General features: G+C 42.1%; 1 protein-coding gene across 1 annotated transcript; it reads right to left on the bottom strand.

Annotated features, from left to right (window-relative positions):
* Positions 1-409: 409 nt before the first annotated feature.
* Positions 410-22,247, bottom strand: CEP57 (centrosomal protein 57). Its single transcript, XM_053935690.1, has 11 exons — positions 21,929-22,247; positions 16,942-17,098; positions 13,781-13,960; positions 13,340-13,461; positions 12,320-12,436; positions 7,734-7,811; positions 6,493-6,597; positions 6,257-6,334; positions 5,668-5,909; positions 2,209-2,353; positions 410-796 (listed from the first exon to the last, which is right to left on the bottom strand). Exons 1-11 carry the CDS (start codon positions 21,968-21,970, stop codon positions 560-562), a joined length of 1,503 nt encoding a protein of 500 aa, XP_053791665.1. The 5' UTR covers positions 21,971-22,247; the 3' UTR covers positions 410-559.
* Positions 22,248-22,576: the final 329 nt, after the last annotated feature.

Genomic DNA, 22,576 nt, shown 5'->3' with positions numbered 1-22,576 from the left:
TGCAGTGTAGCAGATCAAGAACCAGGGATGCCTGTTGAAGAGAGCCCCACAGAACACCTTTGAAGGGGTTTACCTGTTTTCCCTCAGACACTCCCAGAGATGGAGTCATTGCAGCTGCACACACAACAGAACTGACAAAAGCCCTAAATACCCAGGATTGCAGCACTGTTTTCACACAAGATGCATCCCGAGAGGCCTCCCGGATCAACAGCATGAAATGGCATTGGCACATCACACACACACACCCCAACCCATGTAAATGTGCAGTGCTTGGTGTGCTGGAACAAAAGAGGGTCTGGTGGAACCATAACAGAGGGAACTGGGGGAACCCTACTGTTAAGATTCACTGGCCATGTACCTTGAAAATGGAACATGATTTAAGCTAGACCATAACATATACAATCAAATGCAGGGATGGAGAGTCAAGAGCCTGTAAGCCTGTATTTCAAAAGTGTGCTTAGTGTACAGTAGTCTCTTCCACACAGCAAGAAAGGCAGTTGCTTTAGATCCAGAATGTAAGTTTGGCCAGGATGCTTCAAGAACATCTCCTGCAGAAGAGTCAGTAGTCCCAGCTGATATCATCTTTCTGTAGTGAAGTCTGTATGGTCTGCATGTCTCTCAGCAACTGGAGATTTTTCCGACTCTTTTCTCCAGGCTTCACTTTGATAGGACCTGCATTCTTTCCTTTTGTGGTTATTGTGGTTGTTACTTTAACCTCACTGACTGGGAACCTGCTGTCTTTTATTTGTTTAGCAGAAGTCTTTCTGGACTTGCATTCTCTCTTAAGTCTCTCTAGCTGAAAGAGAAACCCAAAGCAAAACGTTAAGAAGTGATCTTGTTTTTGGTTTATGTTCAGCAATTCTTCCAGTCAGCTGAAATATCCCACCACTTATCTCACCCAGGTAAGCAAATGGTTGTTTCCAAGTCACACTGAACAATAAATACTTTATTTTCCTTACAAAGCATTGTTATATTTGCATCTTTAGAGCTCTGTTTAGCTTACAGCAATCTATCTCCTCTCTAAAAACTGAGACATTCATTATGGGGGAACACTGCCATCAGGAACGTAACATAAAAAGATGCAGATGAAAAAAATTGATTTATCACTGTTACCATCCAGTGATTAAAAAAGAAAACAAAACAAGGGTTTTTAACATACATACTAGTAATTTTAATAGCTAGTCACTGTCAGAGATGTAGCTTTGAAAGAATACCAGAGCTCTGCTGGGGTGAAAAGGTGGTATCCACACACAGCTCTGTAAAATCACAGCATGTGAGTCTTAGGAGTCCCCAGCAAAGACTGAATGGGGAACTGGACAGTCTGAGGTTCAGACACATTCATACACCCAAACCACAACATGGGTGGCTTCTGTAGCTCCCCTCTCTGCAGGTGGTGGTGCTCTCTCCTTCTATTTGACAGCATGCAGCAATTTTCCTAAACCCCAGCTCCTAAAACTTTTGCCAATAGCACATGCAGCATCATTACTGCTGAGAACTACAGCACATCTGCTTCTCTGCAGCAGTTCCTCTGAAGATCATAGGATATCAAAAGGGAGTAATGCTTCTAACAGCAAGCATTTCACAGGTCCATTCTGGATGTCAGGTCTCAGCATGTGTTTTGTGTATAAGTTACATTAGGTGAGGGTCAATTGTGGTTTGTATGAACTGAAGCAGATTAAACACATGGGGTTAAGCTCATTGAAAGAAATTCACTAAAATTAATGAAGACAAAAGAAAACAGGGAATCAGTATGTTTTATAGCTTTGAATGAAAAGGCTACACTATCCAAAACATTCTGAAAGTTATAAAATAAAATAATAAAAACAAAAAAATAAACAGGTATTGTGAGTCTTAAAAAAAGCAAATCAAAACTTAAATAGGTCATTTACTCCAAGTAAAGGAAAACTGTTCCAACAATGTTCAAGGGACAACAGGAGTGTAAAATGCAATGTGAGAACAGATGTGAAAGCCCTGTCCAGGACAGGGTGAAGAGTGGGCACAAGGGTGACAAAGGATGTTTCTGCAAAAATACTGGGATGGATGGAGGCATGCAGACTAACTTTGAGATATCAAAGGTAGATAGAATTAGACAGTGCTACTCTAGTTATTTCTGCTTTATGCATTTGCTGCTAGATTAGGATATAACATAAAAACCCTGCTTAAGTCAGCAACTCTACATAAGTATGATCACAGGCAAAAGAAACTCACCTGCAAACGATGCTTCTGAACTTTGCTGATTTGGTCTGCCTTTGCTTCCATCCTTCCCACCAGTGCCTCAAGTTCCCTCTCCAGTTCTTCCCTTACTGTAGCACTTGGGGCTTCCAGGATGAGCTTTGACAGCTGCTGGTGATCACTAGCACACAATTCAGACAGAACAAGGCTTGCATCAGGTTCCATTGGCTTCTACATCTTGTACCCAGTTCAGAAATAACACTTCTAGAAAACCATAGCATCAGCAGCCAGACACGTTCAATACACCATAACAAACCATTAAGAACAGTGTTGCTGGTTTGCAGCATTATTACAGTAGCACATCGTGGTGCCAGGCTGCTGCAACACTGAGTCTCAATAATTTAAGTAGCTTTCAACTACAAAATGCATATTCAAAATGACGAAACAACCCTTTAAGAGCTTGATCTCAGCACTCAATATTATGTGTATCTGTACCTACTGCAGCTGTGCAATACAGTAACAATTCAAGTTCTGTTAATCAGGACAAGCAAAACACCCAGCAAAGCTGTCCTTTAATGGACTACTTGCCCAGATCCTGCTTTTGGCTAGGATAGTGTTTTCATTTTTAGTAGCTGTTACAGTGCTGTATTTTGGATTCAGTATGAAAATAATGTTGATAATACTGATGTTTTCATTGTTGCTCAGCAGTACTTACTCTAAGCCAAGGCTTTTCAGTGTTTCCTGCTATGCCAGTGAGCAGGGGCAGAAGAAGCTGAGACAGGGAGATATCTGGGATAGCTGATTCAAACTGGCCAAAGGGATATTCCACACCATAGAACATCATGCCCAGTATTATAAACTAGGGAGAGGTAGCCATAAGGGGACAATTGCTGCTGGGGACAAGCATTGGTCAGCAGGTGGTGAACAACTGTACTGCAGATTACATGACTTTTTAACTTGGATTTAATCTCTCTCCCTTTTTCATTACATTTTACTTTATTTCAGTTACTAATCTGTCCTTGCTCCAGCCCATGGGTTTTTCCCTTTCCCAATTTCCCTCCCCATCCCACCAGAGCAGAGGGGCAGGGAAGCAGCTGCATGGTGCTTAAGCCACCAGCTGGGGTTAAACCAAGACAGTATTTTCTGGCACCCAACACGGGCCATGAGGGGTTAATGACAGGTCTGACCGGAGTATGTGAAGACAAGTCTTTTCATCGTTGTACTGGTTTAGTAGTGGCTGGTCGCAGTGCTGGTTTATGGTGCCACTGGCCGTGACATTCCTGGGGGAATGGGTGTCCGCCGCGCACTGCGGGAGCCATCTACTGGCAAAGAGGTGTAACTACACCTTGCTCCTTCCCTGCTCGGCCAGCCAAGCCTACAGAGGAGACGCGGTCCCACACCTTCCCCTTCTGCTCCAGGCTGATTACAACAGCCTTTGAGAACTCGCAATATCCCGTGGGAGTTAAAACCAGCGTGGTCGCAGTGCTAGGATCCATCATGGTGCTGAAGGGGGTTCAGCTCAGGGGAGGATTTGTGTCCGGGGACAGTGAGTGAGCAGCTGCACGGGACTGAGGTGCTGGTCCAACCTTCTACACTAAAGACAGGATATAGAGGGTACACACCACAGGGAATCCCGAGTTCCACCTCTGGGACCACAGGGAGAACATCAAGTGGGATGGAAAACCTATGCCTCAACCCTAGAGGCTCAAGAATGTGAATTGCAGAGGGATAAAAAGCACAAATAGGAATTCTTCAAGGAAGTTGCTGCTTAAATCTTCAGTGGACAGCTCCCAGACAGAATGGCAGGGCTGATGTTACTCCTAATCCTATGGAAAGGAATTCTAATTCTTTTCTACAGGAAATGGAGAATGCTAAGACCAGTATTAGAGGAGCCCTGTCTCTAGCCAGGTGCAGGAGAGGAACAACCAGGTTTACTGGACTATGTGGATCAGATGGCCTGGGCACATCAGTCCCATGGGAGTACAAGGCTTTAGCAGACCCTGGTGCAGAGTGCACCCTAATGCCATCAAGCTGTACAGGGGCAGACCCACCTGTATTTCTGGAGTGACTGGCAAAAACACCCCACTGTGACTGGCCCAGAGGCTCTGTGCACTCTCTGTGCACCCTTGGCAGAGACTGTCTTGGGCTGGGGCATTTTAAGGACTCAAAAGGGTACTGTTGGGGCTCTCCACATAGCTGCCTTGGAGACAAAGGAAATGAAGCATCTACCCTGCCTTGTCTCTCAGAGGAGCCTTCTGATGTGAGGCTGCTGAAGGTCAAAGAACAAGAGGTGATAGAATGATTTGGGTTGGAAGGGACCTTAAAAAGCATTGAGTTCCAAACTCCCTACCATAGGCAGGGCCATTTTCAACTAGAACAGGCTGCCCAGAGCCCCATCCAACCTGACCTTGAATGTCTCCAAGAATGGGCATCTACACCTTCCCTGGACAATCTGTTCCAGTGCCTCACCATCCTCACAGTAAAGAATTTCTTCCTAATATCTAATCTAGGCCTACCCTCCTTCAATTTAAAGCCATTACCCCTCACGCAAATACTATACAGCCTTGTAAAAAGTCCCTCTCCTGTAGCATCCTTTGAGCACTGAAAGGCCCCAGTGAGGTCTCTGCAGCCTTCTCTTCCCCAGGCTGAGCAATCCCAGCTCTCAGCCTGTCTTCAAAGGAGAGGTGCTCTCTGATTGTCAGCCCTCTGATTGTCTTTGTTGGCCTCCTCTGGACTCACTCAAGCAGGCCCACATCCTTCTTACATAGGGGATTCCAGAGCTGGACACAGCCCTGCAGGTGGGGTCTGAGCAGAGCAGAACAGAGGGGCAGAATCCCCTCCCTGGCCCTGCTGCCCACGCTGCTTTGGATGCAGCCACCAGCACCCCCAAGTCACTTTAGCCATTCAGCTATCCACCCACCACCTTTTCCTGCCCTGAAAGACTTCTGACACCTGAGTCCAAAGTCATGGACTAAGTTAACTCAATGGACTAGTAAAGGGATAGTCCATAGACTACAGAATGATACCTGTGTGCACCTACATCAAAAGACTGGAAAGGTGATGGTGGTTAACTGGGACATATTGGAAAGTGTGGGGCTTGTGCAGGATATAAATAGAACAGTATAAGGGGTGAATACTGCCCATCCCAACACAGGGGAGGGATGGGTATGGGGGTGTGCGAGTGGCAGCAGGGTCCTGTGCTGGCTGGGTCCACACCACAACAGCCCACTGCATTTGGGGCTGGGACCACACTTCTCCCTTGCCTCTTCTGAGATTAATACTGCTGCACATAAACACAAGTCTGGTGTTCAGACTGTTTAGCAGAGCCTCTAACTGCAAGGAGCATTGACAGCCTCTGCAGCCAGCAAGATTACATTCTAGAGATTTCCTAAACTAAGAACCTTCTCAGGCAAAACCTTCCACGTTCAAAGCAACAAGGCAAAAATATGAAACATCTGCATTCATAATCTGCAGAAGAAAATATGCCACACTCACAAACTCATCTGTCCAAATTCATCTTGTAAAGTCAGCAACACCTCTGAGAGCTCTTCCTGAGACGAGGACGAGTCCATTGGCAGGGATGGCCTTCTGCTTTTGCTGGCAGGATGACCAGTACTGGTGGGTTTTGCTGGAGTATCGTTCACCACACGTCTGTTACACAAAGCTTTCGTGTGATTTTTCATCAGGTGTAGCACATGTTGCACGTTGGCAGTAACTGAATGACTGGGACTGGTAGACTGAAAGGAAAAGACATTTCTTTTAAATGGGATTATCAACAACTCGATAATACTGGAGAGCATTTAAAAACAGTGCCACTTTTGTATTGCTGACAAGAATGTAATTTTTGTTTGAATTAATATGCACTAACAAGAACATCTTGTCAAGCAGCATAGTGCAAGTCTACTTTTGGAAATACCAGCTCAGCTAGTTGTCAATATCCAACAAGTATTTCAAAGACAATCTGTATGAAAAGTGTGAAAGAAAATTAAATTATCTGACCACTGGGTGTCAGAAGTGCACCAACCCAAAGTGCCTTCAGGAGCTGCAGCTACTGAACTCTAAGCTTTGGAATTAATCAACTCACCTTCCCAGCCACAAAGGGTACATCACCCAGACACAACCTGTAATGGGGCTGCACAGTGGAATGTCTGACAGAGCATTTCTGGAAAGAAAGAAGAGACAAATATTTAGCAAAAATTATACTACAGTAAACACCCTTTCCCTTTACTTTGTAGTAAAAGAGGTAACCTGCTCCCTGATCACACGCACACAACCTTATTTAACTCCTCAGTATTTGCCCTTCTCTTTCCCACATCTTACCTTTTCTGGCTGCTTATCTTTTTTCCTGGGTTGTCTTGCTTTTGGAGAAAGCAGTGGTGATGCTGCTTGAATCAGTAGTCTGTTGGTTTCCAGGCCTGTCTGAAGCTACAATTGAGGGAATAAGGGGAGTTACTGAAATTACATTAATAAATAATCAGAGACAGTGCAAGCAGAGAACTGCAAGAATTTTTAAAACACAGGCTCTCCAGAAGCAAGGGCTGCAAAATTTTAGGATATTTTTGCAGTCAAAGACCAACTTAAACATTAAATACTTCCTCTGTTAGTAATACTCATCAGTAATCCTAGCAAATTAGAGAATTAGCCTTAGTCCATTAGCCCCATGCAGGCAAGTGCCAAAAGATCAGCTGTGGTTTACACTTGGCAAGGTATTGGGGACCTCAAGCCACTCAACCATGATCAATTGATCCCATGACATACAGTTACGAGGCAACTACTCCTTCTGTTCTATTAAATTTGACTGTAAAAAAAACCTCCAAACAAACAACCAACCAACCACAATAACAAACTAACCACCAAACCATCTACTGAAAGGGTTAAGGTCAGAACTTCCTGTTGACAGTGAGGATCCTAACACGCTTTGCTGTTCAAGAGGCAGATATGGCATGGCTTTAGAAATCATGTCCTGAAGAAGCATTCACAGCACAATTTTTCATTATTAATTTGAGGTACCCCATTCCCCATCACATCAAACATATGACAAAGGTTAACATTAGAGCCTAACACATTAAGTCCATAAGTCTCCAGCATACAATGAATGCTTAATGAACACCACACTTTCAGGTTAGAAGACCAGCCAGCATCCTTAAGGGCTCATAATCAAGAGTATGTTGCCTCTTTTTTGCTTCCATCTACAATATTTTAATTACAATTATGAACAAGGGGGCCCATTTGTTGACTTTGATATATTGAAAGGTTCCCATGCATACTCAGTTATGGATTAGTCTGAATTTCTACTCCTCTTTACCAACTTTTAGTAAAGAAAGCAAAGCTTCAGTGCACGTGTTGACAGAAGGTTTCCAAAAAGATCAGAACTTCAGAACATATGGTACCTCAGGCAGGAGGGAAAACAAAAAAGAAAAAAAAAAAAAAACTAAAACCAGGATTTCACTATTCTGTGAGGCATATGGGGGGCACTTTCAGTAAGCTTAGCTGAAAAGTTGATAAAAAGGAAGAGCCAATTACAATGCATACCAGTACAAAAGAAATTTCCTGTTGGTTACCTCAGCGGCTTTTTCCTGAACAAGCTTCCTTGCGTGTTCTTCCTCATGAAGCTTCTGTTCCAGCTCTTTCATTTTTTTCTAGTCAAAGTTGAATCAAAATAATAGTGTTACTAATGAAATAATGTTTTTTTCTTTCTGAAGTCTACAATATTAAGAGAGTGCACAAAACTATGAGTTCATCTTATGACTTAAGGATAAATGAAGACTTGAGCATTAGAATGATTGCTGATGCTTTGCCTGTACAGGCATAAATACAGCAGTCAAAAGCTTATGCTTAATATTTAAATTGATTTTTCTATTCTTACTTTCACAATTGGTATCTGAAGTTAGGTCACAGCCAAATACACAAGACTCTCTCTTCATTTGTAAAAACACCCTAGACAATAGGATGCTTTGTTACAGGATCCTCCAAGATTCTGTACTACTAAAGAGCTAACAAAGACATGGCATTATAAGGCAAGAGAAGACTTGCTTTATTTAGACCACTAATGGTATTTTTGCTAAAATCTGTAACTTACACTCTTACAAGAAAAGAATTTTTTAACATCTAGCCACCTTCCTAATAAAGAAGGGGGAGGAAAGGTTGTATGATGCCCCTGAGATACCTTTAAATAAAACTGCAGTAATTTCATCTTTTTATCACAAAAGCTTGTAAGACCTCTTTTGAAATTCTTTTTCAAAGGAAAAGGTTAACGGGGAAAGCACACATTTCTTTGTAAACCTCCAACAAGATGAAACATTGTTTAAACAAGATACACTGAAATTCCCAATGTGAAAGTTATCAAATAACTTTCTGGCTTTATACAGCAGTGAAAAAACAACCCGGAGCTCCAGTCCCCAAAACAATTTCCCTTCTCTTCTCCCAAAGACTGATAATTCACAGAGCCACTAATCAAACTTAAGGCAGAAAAGCATGTTATACAGAGTGACAGCTGTATTTGTACACTTGTTTGTTTATAAATCCACTACATTGAGGTACTAAATATTTCAGTTCTGCTTTACTTAAGCATTAACTGCAAGAATAATGTAACAAGCTGTTATACAAAGGTGTTAAAAGGCAAAAGCCTGGATAAACATTGAGGACAAAGGCACTATATAAAGGAACCAATTTTTTCTTTTGAATGAAAGAATCATTCTGATGATTTTTTTTTTTTAATTCAAAACAAAGGTATTCCAGGTAACTTAAAATCATCTTCTGCCCTTTACAATTATTGGCACAACTCTTTATATCTATGTGGCCAGTCTCACAGACCTTTTATTAACATCTTAAGTCTGACAGAATTTTTAGTATGAAAATTCTGAGGAAAATATTCTGTTTAGAATTGACATGAAAGATTGACATGAAGCTGAGCCAAGGCTTTTAATCTTAAATGAATGCATATTCTCTCAGCTACCTGTTCAGCTGCAGGGTGCAGTTCAAACTACACAGCAAGAATGTATCTTACTCTATCATCTGTGACAGATCCCTTTAGAAATTATATACCCAACTTAGATTCCCTAAAAAACATTTTTTCTTACTTATAGAAGAAGGTATTATGCAGATTACTGGAGTGTCACTAAGAGAGAGGCCACAGAGCCAAGAAAACAGGTGCTGCCCATCATGTAAGGCAGCACTGCAAGCAGCAGGCTGCAGGTCAGCACTGGGCTGGCTAAACATCCATTCAATCGTCAGGAGCCACTGCAAAAAACTTTATTGACAAAATAGAAATATTTCAGTGTCTATTTCTGATGTGTTTTGTAACAGAAAATGAATTTTATGCAACCACCTACTCATAGAATCCCAGAATCACAGGATGGTTTAGGTTGAAAGGGACCTTAAAGATCACTTAAGTCCAAGGGACACTTTCCATTAAACCATGTGATTGCTCAGAGCCTTCTCCAAACTCATCTTGAATGTTTCCAGGAATGGGGCATCTACCACCTCTGCAGACAACCTGTTCTGTTGTTTTGCCCAATCCACAGAATTGGGAGGAGTGTGGTTTTAAGTCTCACTGTTAGCATTAAGATCAATTACTACGTTGTTGAAAATGTCATCCACACACACATTCAAATTCTGGCCATCTGGCTACAAACAAGACCTCAGCCCAAAGTGCACTTTCAGGGAACAGCCACATTTCTTACTCCATCTTCAGACACAGACATGTTCAGATCTTCTCAGTCAACTGTCCAGAGAGTGCACTGCAGGACTACAGTTGAAATAAAGATGCCTCAAAAGCATTTCCAGGGTAAGTACCCCACATAAATAGGAATCCCAGCATTTCCTTTTCACAGCCACTACTGATACTAGTAAATTACTTGAACACAATACTTATAGGGCCAGGTAGTGTCTCTGGGGAGATTAAATGCTCTCAGTAAGACCTCTGCTCTGGCAGTGTCGGAACTCAGAGGCAGATAAATCACTGCTCACTCATGAGCCATTACCTCACCACTTTTCATCCATTTCAGCACATCATATATGAAACAGTGTCTTATTTCTTGCTTCAAATTCTACTTGAAAATGTTCCTACGATCTTGCCACAACTACAGCAGAGATCAAAGAGGGAACAGATGCAACGCTTCTGAGTAGAGAGTGCAGTCACTCTTTGAAGATACTCAGGTAATAACTATCACATAGATGCTCACATACAAACATAGCCTATAACCACAGAGGCAGGCAGACCTGACAACCAGAAAATGGCTCATAACTACATAATGATGACAAGAAAAATGACTCCACATCACAGCTAAATCCAGATTTATTTCAGGTCCTAGAATTGCCTCAAAATTGTGTGAATTTAATACCCAAGTCCTCTAAAACATAACTGTGACAGCTACTAATTTCTAAAGATAAGGAATCAAAGGCCTCTAGTTTGATCCAGAAAAGAACACCAAAAGAACCATAAGGCTGAAATTATTTTCACTAGCCAAGCACAAAAAGACAACCCAGTCTCACCAAACTACAGCTACTACCAGTCAAAAACTTAGTAAAAGCCTTTCAGAGGGAATGCCAGTTGCTGAACAGGTTATTTCAACTCTAACCCTGGAGGAAATCACTGCTACTTTTAGAGTACAAGACCCAGGAGACTTATTTCTCTTTGCCAGTGCTTGGCCTAAGTAAACAAAGCAACCACTTGTACTCTACAAGTGCAGCTCACCACAACAGGGTGCCAAGATCTTAAAAAGCTTGTTGCAGCTGCTTTGGCTCAGGGACTTCCAAGAAGAGTTGTAGTATCTAAATGTCCTGCAAGCCAAGCATCTAAAGATTTACCACCAAACATCTCCTTATGTACTTCTGGAGAAACACCATCTACTTCACCACCTGAGGTAAGGGCTGGTGTGCAGAGTGGCAAGCCTATGATTTTGATAGCATCCAGAACTGCCATCCATAATACTACAATCTAATTGTGTGCTATCTGGTCCTTTTGGGGAAGAGGGAAGAAATTTGCAGAAGGAAGCCGCTCCCTGGTTAAGCTCCCTGCAGTTTCCAGGCTTGGGAGATTTGTGGTCTCTCTTATAGAGCAGAGAGAGGTATGTAGATGGAGCATCAGAGGCTAACACCACAGAGGGTGCAGAGAGATGTATGGGGTTTGTGTGGTAAGGCACCGGTAGCCATGGGGCTACAGGGGTGGCTTCGCTGAGGAGCTGCCAGAAACTTCCTCAAGTCAACTGAAGCAATGCAAACAGAACCAATGCAAACAGAGCCAATGGCAGCTGGCTCCAAGACAGACCCACTGCTGCCCAAGGCTGAGCCCAACAGCAATGGTGGCAGCACCTCTGGGATCACAGACTTAAGGAGGGGGAAAAATCCTGCTGGGGAACTGCAGCCAGAAGTAAGGAGTGAGAATATTTGAAAGCAGAACCCTTGCAGACCCTAAGGTCAACAAGGGAGGGGGAGAAGGTACTCCAGGTGCCAGAGCAGAGATTCCCCTGCAGCCCATGGTGAGATTGAGTTTTATTTTTCACCATAAAATTATGAAAATCATAAAAATTCAAGGGTGAACCCACCACAACAGATATGACCAAACACAGTCACATTGAGTTTGTAGAAGCTACTGATTCAAATAGAGTCCTGAAAAGGTAGACTGTCTCAAACCCACAGGGAGTCACGCAGTGCTAGAGAGAGGCCTTGCAACATGAGGCCACAGAAGTCTGTACACAAAATAATTATAATAATAGTGCTTCTTAAGAAGGAGGGCTAAGAGGATAAAAAAACCCATCAAATTCATACAAGTCAGGGTAAATCTTGATAATAACAGAAAATAACTGCTAGTATTCAGTAGCATGGAAAGCAAGTCAAGATCTTAGGAATGGCTGCAATCTTACAATGCCTAGGCATCAACTAAGCACAAAAGAGGAACACGAACAGACTGTTAAGGCGTAATAAAACTCCAACTCTTGCAACGCAGTGCCCCAAAGCCTACACTACACATGTACACTTGCAGCAATAACTTCAAGTTTTCACAACACCTCAGTTTAAAATAAAGTTTAGTTGCTGTCTTGCTCTAAAGCACTAAGTTTTGCTCAGCTCTGCTATTGCCATAAGCTATGAAGTACAGATTACAATAAACAAGATAAATCTGATACAGTATCCAAGACAAATGACAGACCTCTGCTGTGGACTGCATTGTAGTTAGTCTGCTGTACTGTTTTTCCAGTATATCCAGCTTTTCCAATTTAGACTGAACATGCGATTGGTCAAGAAGCCGATCTCTCTCCAAGGAGCTCTTGAAGGGAGAAGTGAAAAGAAAAAAAATTATAAGCACAAGACCACCTATAGTAAGCATCTTTGTAACATGTTTGTGTCTGGAGCACAAAGGAGGTCCATAAACAGTCCAAAGGAACTACTACTTCCTCTATGCAATTTTAGATAGTGCCACAATCAGGGAACAAACTGCACCACTGGTCCAGCAGTGTTGGGGAAACAGACATTTAACCACATCTGAGAGAGGATTCTGCAGTCTCTCCTTCCTCCCAACTCAAAACATTAAAAAAAAGGCAGAAATTAGAAATAGCTTTCATGATTCTTTTTTCTTCTATTTAACAGACTGAAATAGAATAGCCACAGAGACCAATGAACAGCTGTAGGCAACCCTAGAGCCTATATGTTTTATATGCCTATAAAACAAAATTAAAAGTTCATTTTAGATATAGGCAAAATCCCAATCACTGATGATTGGGAATGATTGGGTGATGATGGGAAACAGAAATTTTACTATTTCTACAGAATCGGTATTTCAGCCCCAATTCAGCAAGCGCAGTGCTAATAAAGAAACTCTCCAAAGGCCTGAAGACTGTAAACACAAAAGGGAGGGTGTTTCCCAGCGGCACACAGGTATAACACTGGAGGATAAGGATGAGCTACTGCAGTAAGCCAATCATGCAGAAGCAAACAATTCGTATGAATACCAGAGCCTGCTATTTCCTTAGAAATAGGTGCACAAAGAAAATACCAGGGTCATGAGAAGACTGAGAAATTTAAGTAGGGAAGTTATCCATAACTAAGAATATGAAGACCAGCTGAAGTAGACACCCACACTTAAAGGTATAAAAATTACAATAACTATGAAAAATCATGACATAATTAATGACTTTTATGATTTAACCCTGAGATAGTTTTGGGAACACACCTGCTTCTCCAAGAGATCTGACTTCTCATTTTCTGCATGCTGGATCATTTTTCTCATGTAGTCCAGCTGTTTCTCTAGAAGTCTGCATCGAGACTCAGCAGCTGCCAGCTGCAAAGTCAGTTCTGAAGATAACAGAAGGCAGAAAGTAGAAATCATGCAATGCTTGTTTCTGGGATTTTTTTGTTGTTGTTGTTTTCAGGACAGTTTCAAAACAAACAAGAAAAGGACCAGCTAAGAAACTTACATATTATACCTAATGAACTTTTGTATAAAAACCTCTAAAATAAAGAATGCCTTAAAACTCTTTCTTTGTAACTCCTCATGTCACTCCAAATTAAAAGATTCTGAACAAAGTAAATTAAAATTGGTTCATGCATTTATAGGAATCAAGTTTCATCCACATCGATGTTCTATAGTATCTATATACAGTTTGCAAATAACCTTGATTTTTCTTTGACACTTCAGTCTTGTCCCGTTCTTTGTCTTGCATTTGTTCACCCAGTATTTTTTTAAAGTTTGCTGTTTCCCTGCTGAGGTGTTTTACATTCTCCTCTGCCTCAAACCGTTCCAACTCCAGTTGATGAATTTTTTCCTGGAGATTCTTCAGAGCAGAAAATATTGCTGCAATTGAACAAGTACCTTCTGTTAGATACCATTAAATCATCACTTCAAGACAACATTAAACTTGAAATGTTATTACAAAAGCATGTTATGTAAGAAAGTCAGAGTGTTCCTTACCAGCATCCAAGAGTTCTTCCAGAAACTGGAAAGGGAAACTGGAAAGGGAAATGGGAACCTGGAAAGGGAAGGGAACCTGTTTCCCTTTAAATCATAACTGATTCTAAAACTATTCTCAAACAAATAGATACCCTTAGTGCACACCCTTCACCTGACACATTTGGGAAAGATAAAACTATTTCCCAGAACAAGGCATATAAATATTGTGTCAACTGAGAACAAACAGTGTATCCTCTGACCCTTTATCGAAAGGAAATGAAAGCCACAACTAGATAGTTAAAACAGCAGCAATTCTCCATGTTAATATTATTCCTACCACAACAAACACATGAACAGTGTTCCCATGAATGGCCACACAGCATAGTTAAGGTTAACAATGAGAAGGGCTATAAAAGTGCTTATAAATAAGTGGACCTATTTAATCCTTCTGCTTTTGTGTTCCCCTCTTCCATCTAAAAACATACGTCTCCTTAGTGCTGAACCATTTTGCCTTTCTGCTGCACTCCCAGCTTTAGCAGTTACTAAACAAAGTCTTTCTATATTCTTCACCACAAAAGGAAAAGCAGTTGTAATAGAACACACCTCACCTTGCAATTAGATCATCTGCTGGTAATCTGATCTATTACCTGTCTCGTAGCTGGGCTGTCTAATTCTGTGCAGGGAACCACAACCATAAACCCATTCTCCTATACAGTGCTGCTGAAGTTAAAACACAAGAACATCTGTACACACAGCTCAAATAACAGCCTAATCTGCAAGGTCACATTAGCCCACTCCTCTGTGCTTAAATCCACTCCAGAGAAAGCATGTACCTGTAATAAAGCATGCTTGAGCACTAGAAGAGTTGGGACTGCATAGTGGTTTGTCCATCAGATAACACAAAAAAATTTGAAAAACATTATCAAATCTTGAAGCGAATAACAGCACATGAGAGTATCACATCAATGCAAACCTGTTAAGTACATAAGAAGTAGCAACAGCAGTCACAGTTAAGGGGAAGTTATTGATAATTTGGCCCTATTTGCAATATCAGAATCACCAATTGCATCCTCTTTTCTATTTACTGTTCCTAGGATTCACTTGAAATGGGCATAGCTGAAACAATGAACAGGTTTGTTACTATTATTGTTAAAAGCTACATTGAAATCTCTGAATATACACAATAATGACTAACAAAACACAGCAATGAAGCAACGTGAAACCCAACAGGCCAAGTATTATTCAGTCATTCCTGTTAAGAGTATTAAAGCCAACTGTGCATGCTGACACACACATATAACACAAAGACATTAAACCCACAATAAATAGAATTTACTATACTCAATTTCAGGATTTTTCAATAAGATTTATTTAATATGGGGAATGGGAGGAGCAATGAGGACCCTCAAGAACAATCAAATAAATTTTGCCATTTGAAATTAATTCCCACATCCTTAAATTTACTAAACTATACACTCCAGAATGTTTCCATTTTTAAAAGCTATGCAAAAAGAGAAACATACTGGATCATCCATGAGTTGGATTAAATTTTCAGTACATACTCAAACTCACTTGTACTTCATTTAAACATTTTTTGAAAATAAAAAATTTGCTACTTTCTAAAACAGGATATAATTTATCTGATTGTCTGCCACCACCCATCCTTATTTCAGAGTTGGCAGAGTTACTGTTAGAAAAAAAATTGCCAAGTAATAACTTGGAAGTCAAAACTTGATTGTTAATGCAACATGCAGCACACTCTACAAAAATACACCTGCATCAGTAATTCATAAGGAAGGTCTTTCCTGCACATACAGTTTTTCATCTGTAAAGATTGTTTTAGTCTTGTGTCAACAGCATTCTCAAAACTGATTGCTTTGAGAGTATATACTGCATTTTAAATAGTGCTGCAAGAACTGAGATTTCATCTTTAAGGTCATTAACATACAAGTCCCTAGTAACTCAGACATAAATTGTGTTATTGGAACAGGGACTTGAAGCTATCATCCTGATTTTTTACTTAGTTTGGGTAATAGGATTTATCCTAAACATTTCTCACTTTTCTCCATAAGGAAAAAACATCAAGCAGTTCATACATTTAAGCCTCCATAACACTCCAGTCTTAAGGGGAGCATTTCTGCAATGACCCTGAGCCAAACAGCTCTTCAAAGGATTAGTCCTGCTCTGGTCTCCCAACTCCTCATAATGCACCCTGTATGTACCCCAAGGCAGCTCTGGTGTAAGATTCACTACATGACAAGCTAATTCACTAAAACAACCAAAAACTAACCAAGAACAGTTTTTTTGTTCATGTCCAGCATGTGAAGGGAGGGAGAAGGAATAGCCTAGAAACAAGAAGAATAAATGGGAGTAAAATTGCCTCAATTTTTGGTGTTGTGAGCATGAGTTCAGCACTTTGCTGAAGCCTTCTCTGTATCCTTTAAGTCTTCAGTGATATGATAAATACTCACAACACATCCTTCATCCATGACAAGCCTTCCAATTTTAACAGGATCAAACCTCTTTGCTGCAAACCATTCTGGGGACTAAAATCTCCTTATCTCTAACTCAGCAGAGGAAAAGTTGAAGGAGAGGAAGACTGAAGAAGGGACAAAAGACCTGAGTAGTTCATGAATTTGTACCGAGAGACAATTTTACAATGCTCTACTACTGAAGAGGAGAGTGTGTCTCCATCTGTAAGATGACCTTTATCATCAGGTGTTCTTTGGAAAGAGAAGTGCCAAGGACCTACAAAACAGGTGACCTGGGCATCACTGGGAATTGATAAAAGGATAAAAAGACTGCGACTTTCATAGGTGTGGAAGACACAGTATTTTAACTATGATTTGGAAACATGTAAGAAAACAGCTTTGCTGAACTATTACCTCTGCCGTGGCTTTCAGGATATGGAATTACTGGTTTCCGTGGGGAACGCTGCAAATCTGAATTAATAAATGGCTTGTGCTTTGGATATTCTATAAATGAAGCTGAAGAGAGTCCATCTGTGGCTGATGTAGAGCTCTGAGTGTTGAGCAGATAATTCTGAAAACAAAATAAAGCTGTTATTCAGCACATTTGTTTCTTTGTCACAACAACAAAAATAAAGTAAGAGTCTATCACATGATGTGCAGAAATACTGCTACAGGAGACTCATATCTCAAAAGCCATACTTCTTTCTTTATAGCCTTAGGATGTGTCATTCTACATCCAACTCCACCTCCACTAAAAACAGTATCAAACAGAAGAATGTCTTTCCCATGCTACTTTCTGATTTACACTTTTTTTTCCGTTTACTTGTACTGTGTAGTACTTATTGGGAGAAGGCAACCCACAATCAGTTGGAAAACAACGACCTTCTTAATGACTGGTTACATTTACTGATGAGATACTGCACTAAGGTGGCCAAACCTGATAAGGCACACCCAGGACCGTGGTCCTGCACCCCCTGATGGAACACAAGAGCTCACTGACCGCACATGGGGCACAGGACACTGCAGCTGGGAAGGTGAGGTGAGAGTCCCAATCCCTCCAACTCTACTTGCTTCCATTCATTTTCCTTATCTTTCCATTAATAGATGGAACTTCACAAGACACATCCAGATGACTTTATGCTACACCTGATTAGTGGTATCAGCACTGGGAAACCAGCAGAAAAAGTCAGGAAAGTACTCCTGCCTCCAAGCAATAATGTACTCTTAAATCAGCTTCAGACTGTTCTGAAAAATGCGGCTGTAGAAATCATGGATTTCCCAGCAGTCTGCACCAATTCTGCAAACACCTGCTATGCTTTGGATGTTGCAATGACCTGAAAGGAAGCTGGGAAGATGCTCTTCTAAATAGAGGAGACATGGCAGAATTGTGTGTTTATAGTTTTGACTCAAGAACTGTCTACCTGGCCTAAGCTTTAAAATATGTATATACAAATTAAATAAAATGCTTATTTTTAACTTCTCTCAACTGCACCCATCACTAAACATTTCAGTGATAAGCACCCTAAGACAGGTGGGCTGCAGGCAGATGTAAAGCTCCTACAGCTTCCCTGTTCCTCAGTAAGTAAAATGAGCAATTGCTGATCTTGGGAGGGTGTTTTTACACTTTTGCATACCAATCATTGGGAGCATATAATGACCTAAATTAAAATACAGAAAGTATGAAGTATCTCATAGCAAATTACACAACAGCTCAAAATGCATTATGAGGAGCCAAATACAGGGAAAAAATTAAGAAAATTTTTAAGTTATTTAAAGCTCATACACAGCTGTTTTCCTCTTATAAACACAGTGATTTATTGTGAGCAAGAAAATTAGGATCCTAACTACTCTGAGTGTATCAATTGGTGTTTCTAAGCAGTTTTATTTATTAACAGCTTTGCAGTTTGCTTTTATGTTTTCCTACACAACATAACAGCTTTTCTCAAAATAACCGCATTTGCACACACATTTTCTACCACAGAAAGTGAATTAAAACACTAATCCCTAATTAAGAATAAATAAATATATTAAATAAATAATAAAAAATATTTTGAAAAGGTGTTTTATGCATAAACACACTATTTCACACTCAGCAGCCTCACAAGTCTAACCAGAACACATGAATCTATCTGATCAAAAGCCTGTTAGGTGCTAACATCAAAAATGCCATCAGCGTTACAGGATATGGCATTGATGAGCACAGAATACTAAGACCAAATGATGGAGTAAAAATGATCCAAGCAAAACACAGCACTTCTGCAGTAGGCAGTACAGGAACAGCAGCAGCATAAGCCTCAGCAACCCAAACAGTAACTACTGATTCAAATATCAGTATCTTGTCTGACATTGAGTCAAACCAAAGGTACCCCATCAAACAGTCAAAAGAAAAAGGGGAATTAGTTTGAAGGCAAAGTAGGGCTGACAGCATCACAATCCTTCTAGATGTCACTCTCATCTTTTATGTCTTCACAGGTAAAGTCTTGTCTAAAAATTAAATGTAACTGCATAAAACCACCAAAGTAAAGGAATTCTTCTGTTTGTTTTTACTGCCATTAGTAACATTTTTCTAGCCAATAGCAGACTAACTGAAAGAAAAAGGTGGTGTACTTAAAACCCTGGAGCACCAAAGTAACATAAAGCAAAGCAAATTGAGTCTTTTGGCTAGTTACATGTCTTCTAAATTCCACCTGGATGCAGGCAATTGGCACTAATTTGAACAGTCAGAAATAGTAATTTGAATAGTGTAATAGTCAGTACAGATATCTGCTTCAAATAGCTACTGAAAAAATTTGTGCTGGAATATACTTTATTACATAGAAAATCACTCTTTTTTTCAATCTAAATAATAATTTGCTACCACATATATTTTTCTTACCTACTTTTAAGCAAAAGAGTGGCTTATATTCAGTTTCATAAATAGCAACTTTAAATCATTTGACTGAATACTTTGGGAAAGTTTACCAAACAGCATCAAGGAATTTCCCATCACAAAGCCCAAACATAACAGTGATTCTCTGCTCTTCTCCCCTATCTCTCAAGTCATTAAAAACCATTTACATTTTTTTCCTGCTCTTGGAAAGTCTCACAGGGAGTATCATGCTCTGATGCTCAGGAAAATTGTGAAAAATAAAAAAATCAGCAAACTATATATTTGTTCTGAATCTCAGCTAGATCATGTTTGCTAACTACATCTCCACTCTTTCAGGGTACTCCTCATAGTCTTTAAGCCACATTAAAGCCTCAGAGTAGTAAATGAAGAAGCTTAACAGTCCCACAAGGAGCCAAGTGCACCCTATTACATAACAGTGAGCTGAGTACTTCTTATCTCCACAGGTCTGAGAACACTGCCTTCCAAAATTCATGGTTTTCACCACTGCATATCAGCTGCCTCTTCAAGCAGAAAGAAGGGAATATTAAAAACACAGACCAGAGATAACTTAACACATCACCAGCACAGGGACCTCCCAAAGCTCTCAAAGGCTAAACACAGTGGGAGGAAAAAAAAGACACAAACTCATACAGAAAGTTTTTAAACAAGGATTAAATTAGAATGGGTGCTATTGCAAGTTCTCATCTGGGTGCTCACAACCAAAAAAAGAAAAAGATTGATACCTGGCAATGCTTTAAGTGACACACAGCAGCCTTTGCACATGGTTTTAAAAAAATCCAGGAAAATTATGTAGGGAAGGAGGAAAAAAACCCAAAATAATGAGATACTAAATATAGTGATTATAAAACATCCAAGTACCCAGTTATTCAAACTGGGAAAGCGGGGAAGGAAGGACAGCTCCTATCAGCCACAGGCCAAGTTAAGTGTTGGCTGTGCCTCCCTGATAGAGACCGAGTCAGGAGCAGTCTACATTTCAATAACATCTCTAGTTAAAAGCAGACATAAACAAAGTTAACTTAGTTAAGCAATTACATCAAACGGAGAGGAAAAAATGTTGGCACAATACAGTAATTTTTGTCAACTATCTGCCATGGAGTGCCAGATGTATTAAAAGCAACTACTTTCAAAGTTCAGAAAAATATAAAGTTAGGGTTTGTTTCTTTTTTTGAACACGTACAGAAAGTTTAGGCAACTTTTTTCCGCAAAAGTTTTGTTTGGCTAACCAAATTTATTAAATAGCCTACATTTACCTACTGAAGACTAAAATGAGTCTTCTGACATCGTTCTCCAGGCATGCTAGAAGCAATTTTGGTCAGGAAAGAGTCCTCAAATTCCTCTTGCTGGCCCAGGTGTAAGTATGGGAGCACGCTGCAGGTCAGGAGATGCACAAGAGAGAACCCCACGATGGATGCTCCCCACCCAGCAGCGAGAACCCAAACCCCCACAAGAGTGACCTCACACTGCAGCCTTTTCACCTTGTCTGCTCCTCCAAAGCACGTGTAAGACACAGTTTCTCCCGCGAAAAAAAGCCCAAACAAGGAAAAGCAGCTAAAATCGCAACTTATTCCAGAAAGCCGCAAGCATCACACCAAAACTTCAAACAAGAACCCCAACTGGGAATCTGTTTGAGGTGTCAGCCTGGTTGGTGGAGGCAGCCAGCTTCCGTCCAGAGCTCGTGTCACCTGTCACCAGCTGAGCCACGTGTCCCGCTGCTCCCGTACTCCCAGCGCCTTGGGAGCAAGGCGGACACGGAAATTCTGATCCCCGGCGTGTAGGCGGTTACCTGTCCCAGTCCGCCAGGTGCTCCCACACACGCCTAAGGGCACAGGCATCTGCTACAGCTAAGCCCCAGCTTAAGGCGACGCTTCCATCCAACAAAGAGGAACAACCAGACGCGCAGTCCGCCGGCAGCAGTGCGCTGGGAGCTCCGGGCACAGCTCAGGCACTGCACACACAGGGTCGGGCTGAGCCCCCCGCCCGCCAACAGCTGCGTCCTAAGCCACCACCCCAGGGCACGTCTGGGAACAAACCAAAGCCACGTTTTACTCCCATTCACTTGCAAACAGGATCTCCAGGCACTGGTATGGGGACAGTAAGATACTCTCCCATTGAGTATCTTTTGCCTGTCGCTTTAGAAAACATGTGTGAATGCATCATAGGTTTATACATACATATATGCACACAAACATATACACGTGTGTATATACACATATAAACACGTATACACACATAAATATATATATACATACGTACATACGCACACATAAATACCTATATACACGTGTAGATACACACAAACACACACACACATCATACACACACACACACACACATATATATATACACATATACACACACACACATCATTTAACAGACAAGGCAGCTTCCACAGCCTGTACGGCTCCCGGCACGCAAGCCGCCAGCCCCGCACTGCCTGGCCGCTACCCCCCGGATTTCACAAGCCGCCCACGCGTCCTGCTCCTCACCGCGGGGACGCCCTCCGAGCCTCACCGTGTGCGGACGGCCGCCCCTAGCTGCCGCCATGTCGGCCATAAGGGAGCCCGCTCCAGCCCATGTCACTTTAAGGCTCAGCACCCGCGCGGCGGCTCGCTCGCTCGCTTGACTGCTATCCCAGCCTGCCAATGAGAAGGGAGGGCCGGGTGTAAGTCCCGCCCCGTCTTCCTCTCAGAATTGATTGACACGGAAACTGTCCAATAAAAGAAGAGCGAGGGCGCCGCTCAGCCAATCGAGAGGGACGGGCGGCGGGCGGGCCCCTGAAGCCAGCGGCGCGGGCGGGGGGGCGGCGCGTGGGCACGCGCGGAGGGAGGGGGGCGGAAGAGGCCGGCCTTTGTCAGAGGGAGCCCCCGCGCCTCGGCCAATCGCAGAGCAGGGGCGCCGCCGCCGCCCGGCGCAGGGCAGGGCGCCCGCGGCGGGATTGGCGGCGGCGGGGCCGGCGGGGGCGGCGATTGGGCGGCGGCGTTCGAAGGCAGGTTTGGCGCGGGGCGGCGATTGGCTGCGCGGGCGCAGCGCGAGCCCGGGCCCGGGGCGGAGGGAGGGAGGGAGAGAAGGAAGGGCGGGGGGCGCGCGCGGGGTGACGCCGCTGCCGCCGACACAAGGGGGACGCGGGCGGGCGGCGCGCGGGGCCCAGGGCGGCACCGG

The sequence above is a fragment of the Vidua chalybeata genome, chromosome 2, assembly GCF_026979565.1.
Source record: "Vidua chalybeata isolate OUT-0048 chromosome 2, bVidCha1 merged haplotype, whole genome shotgun sequence".
NCBI classification, from domain to species: Eukaryota; Metazoa; Chordata; class Aves; order Passeriformes; family Viduidae; genus Vidua; species Vidua chalybeata.
The sequence above is the reverse complement of the archived record's forward strand: the minus strand, read 5'-3'. Positions and strand labels throughout refer to the sequence as shown.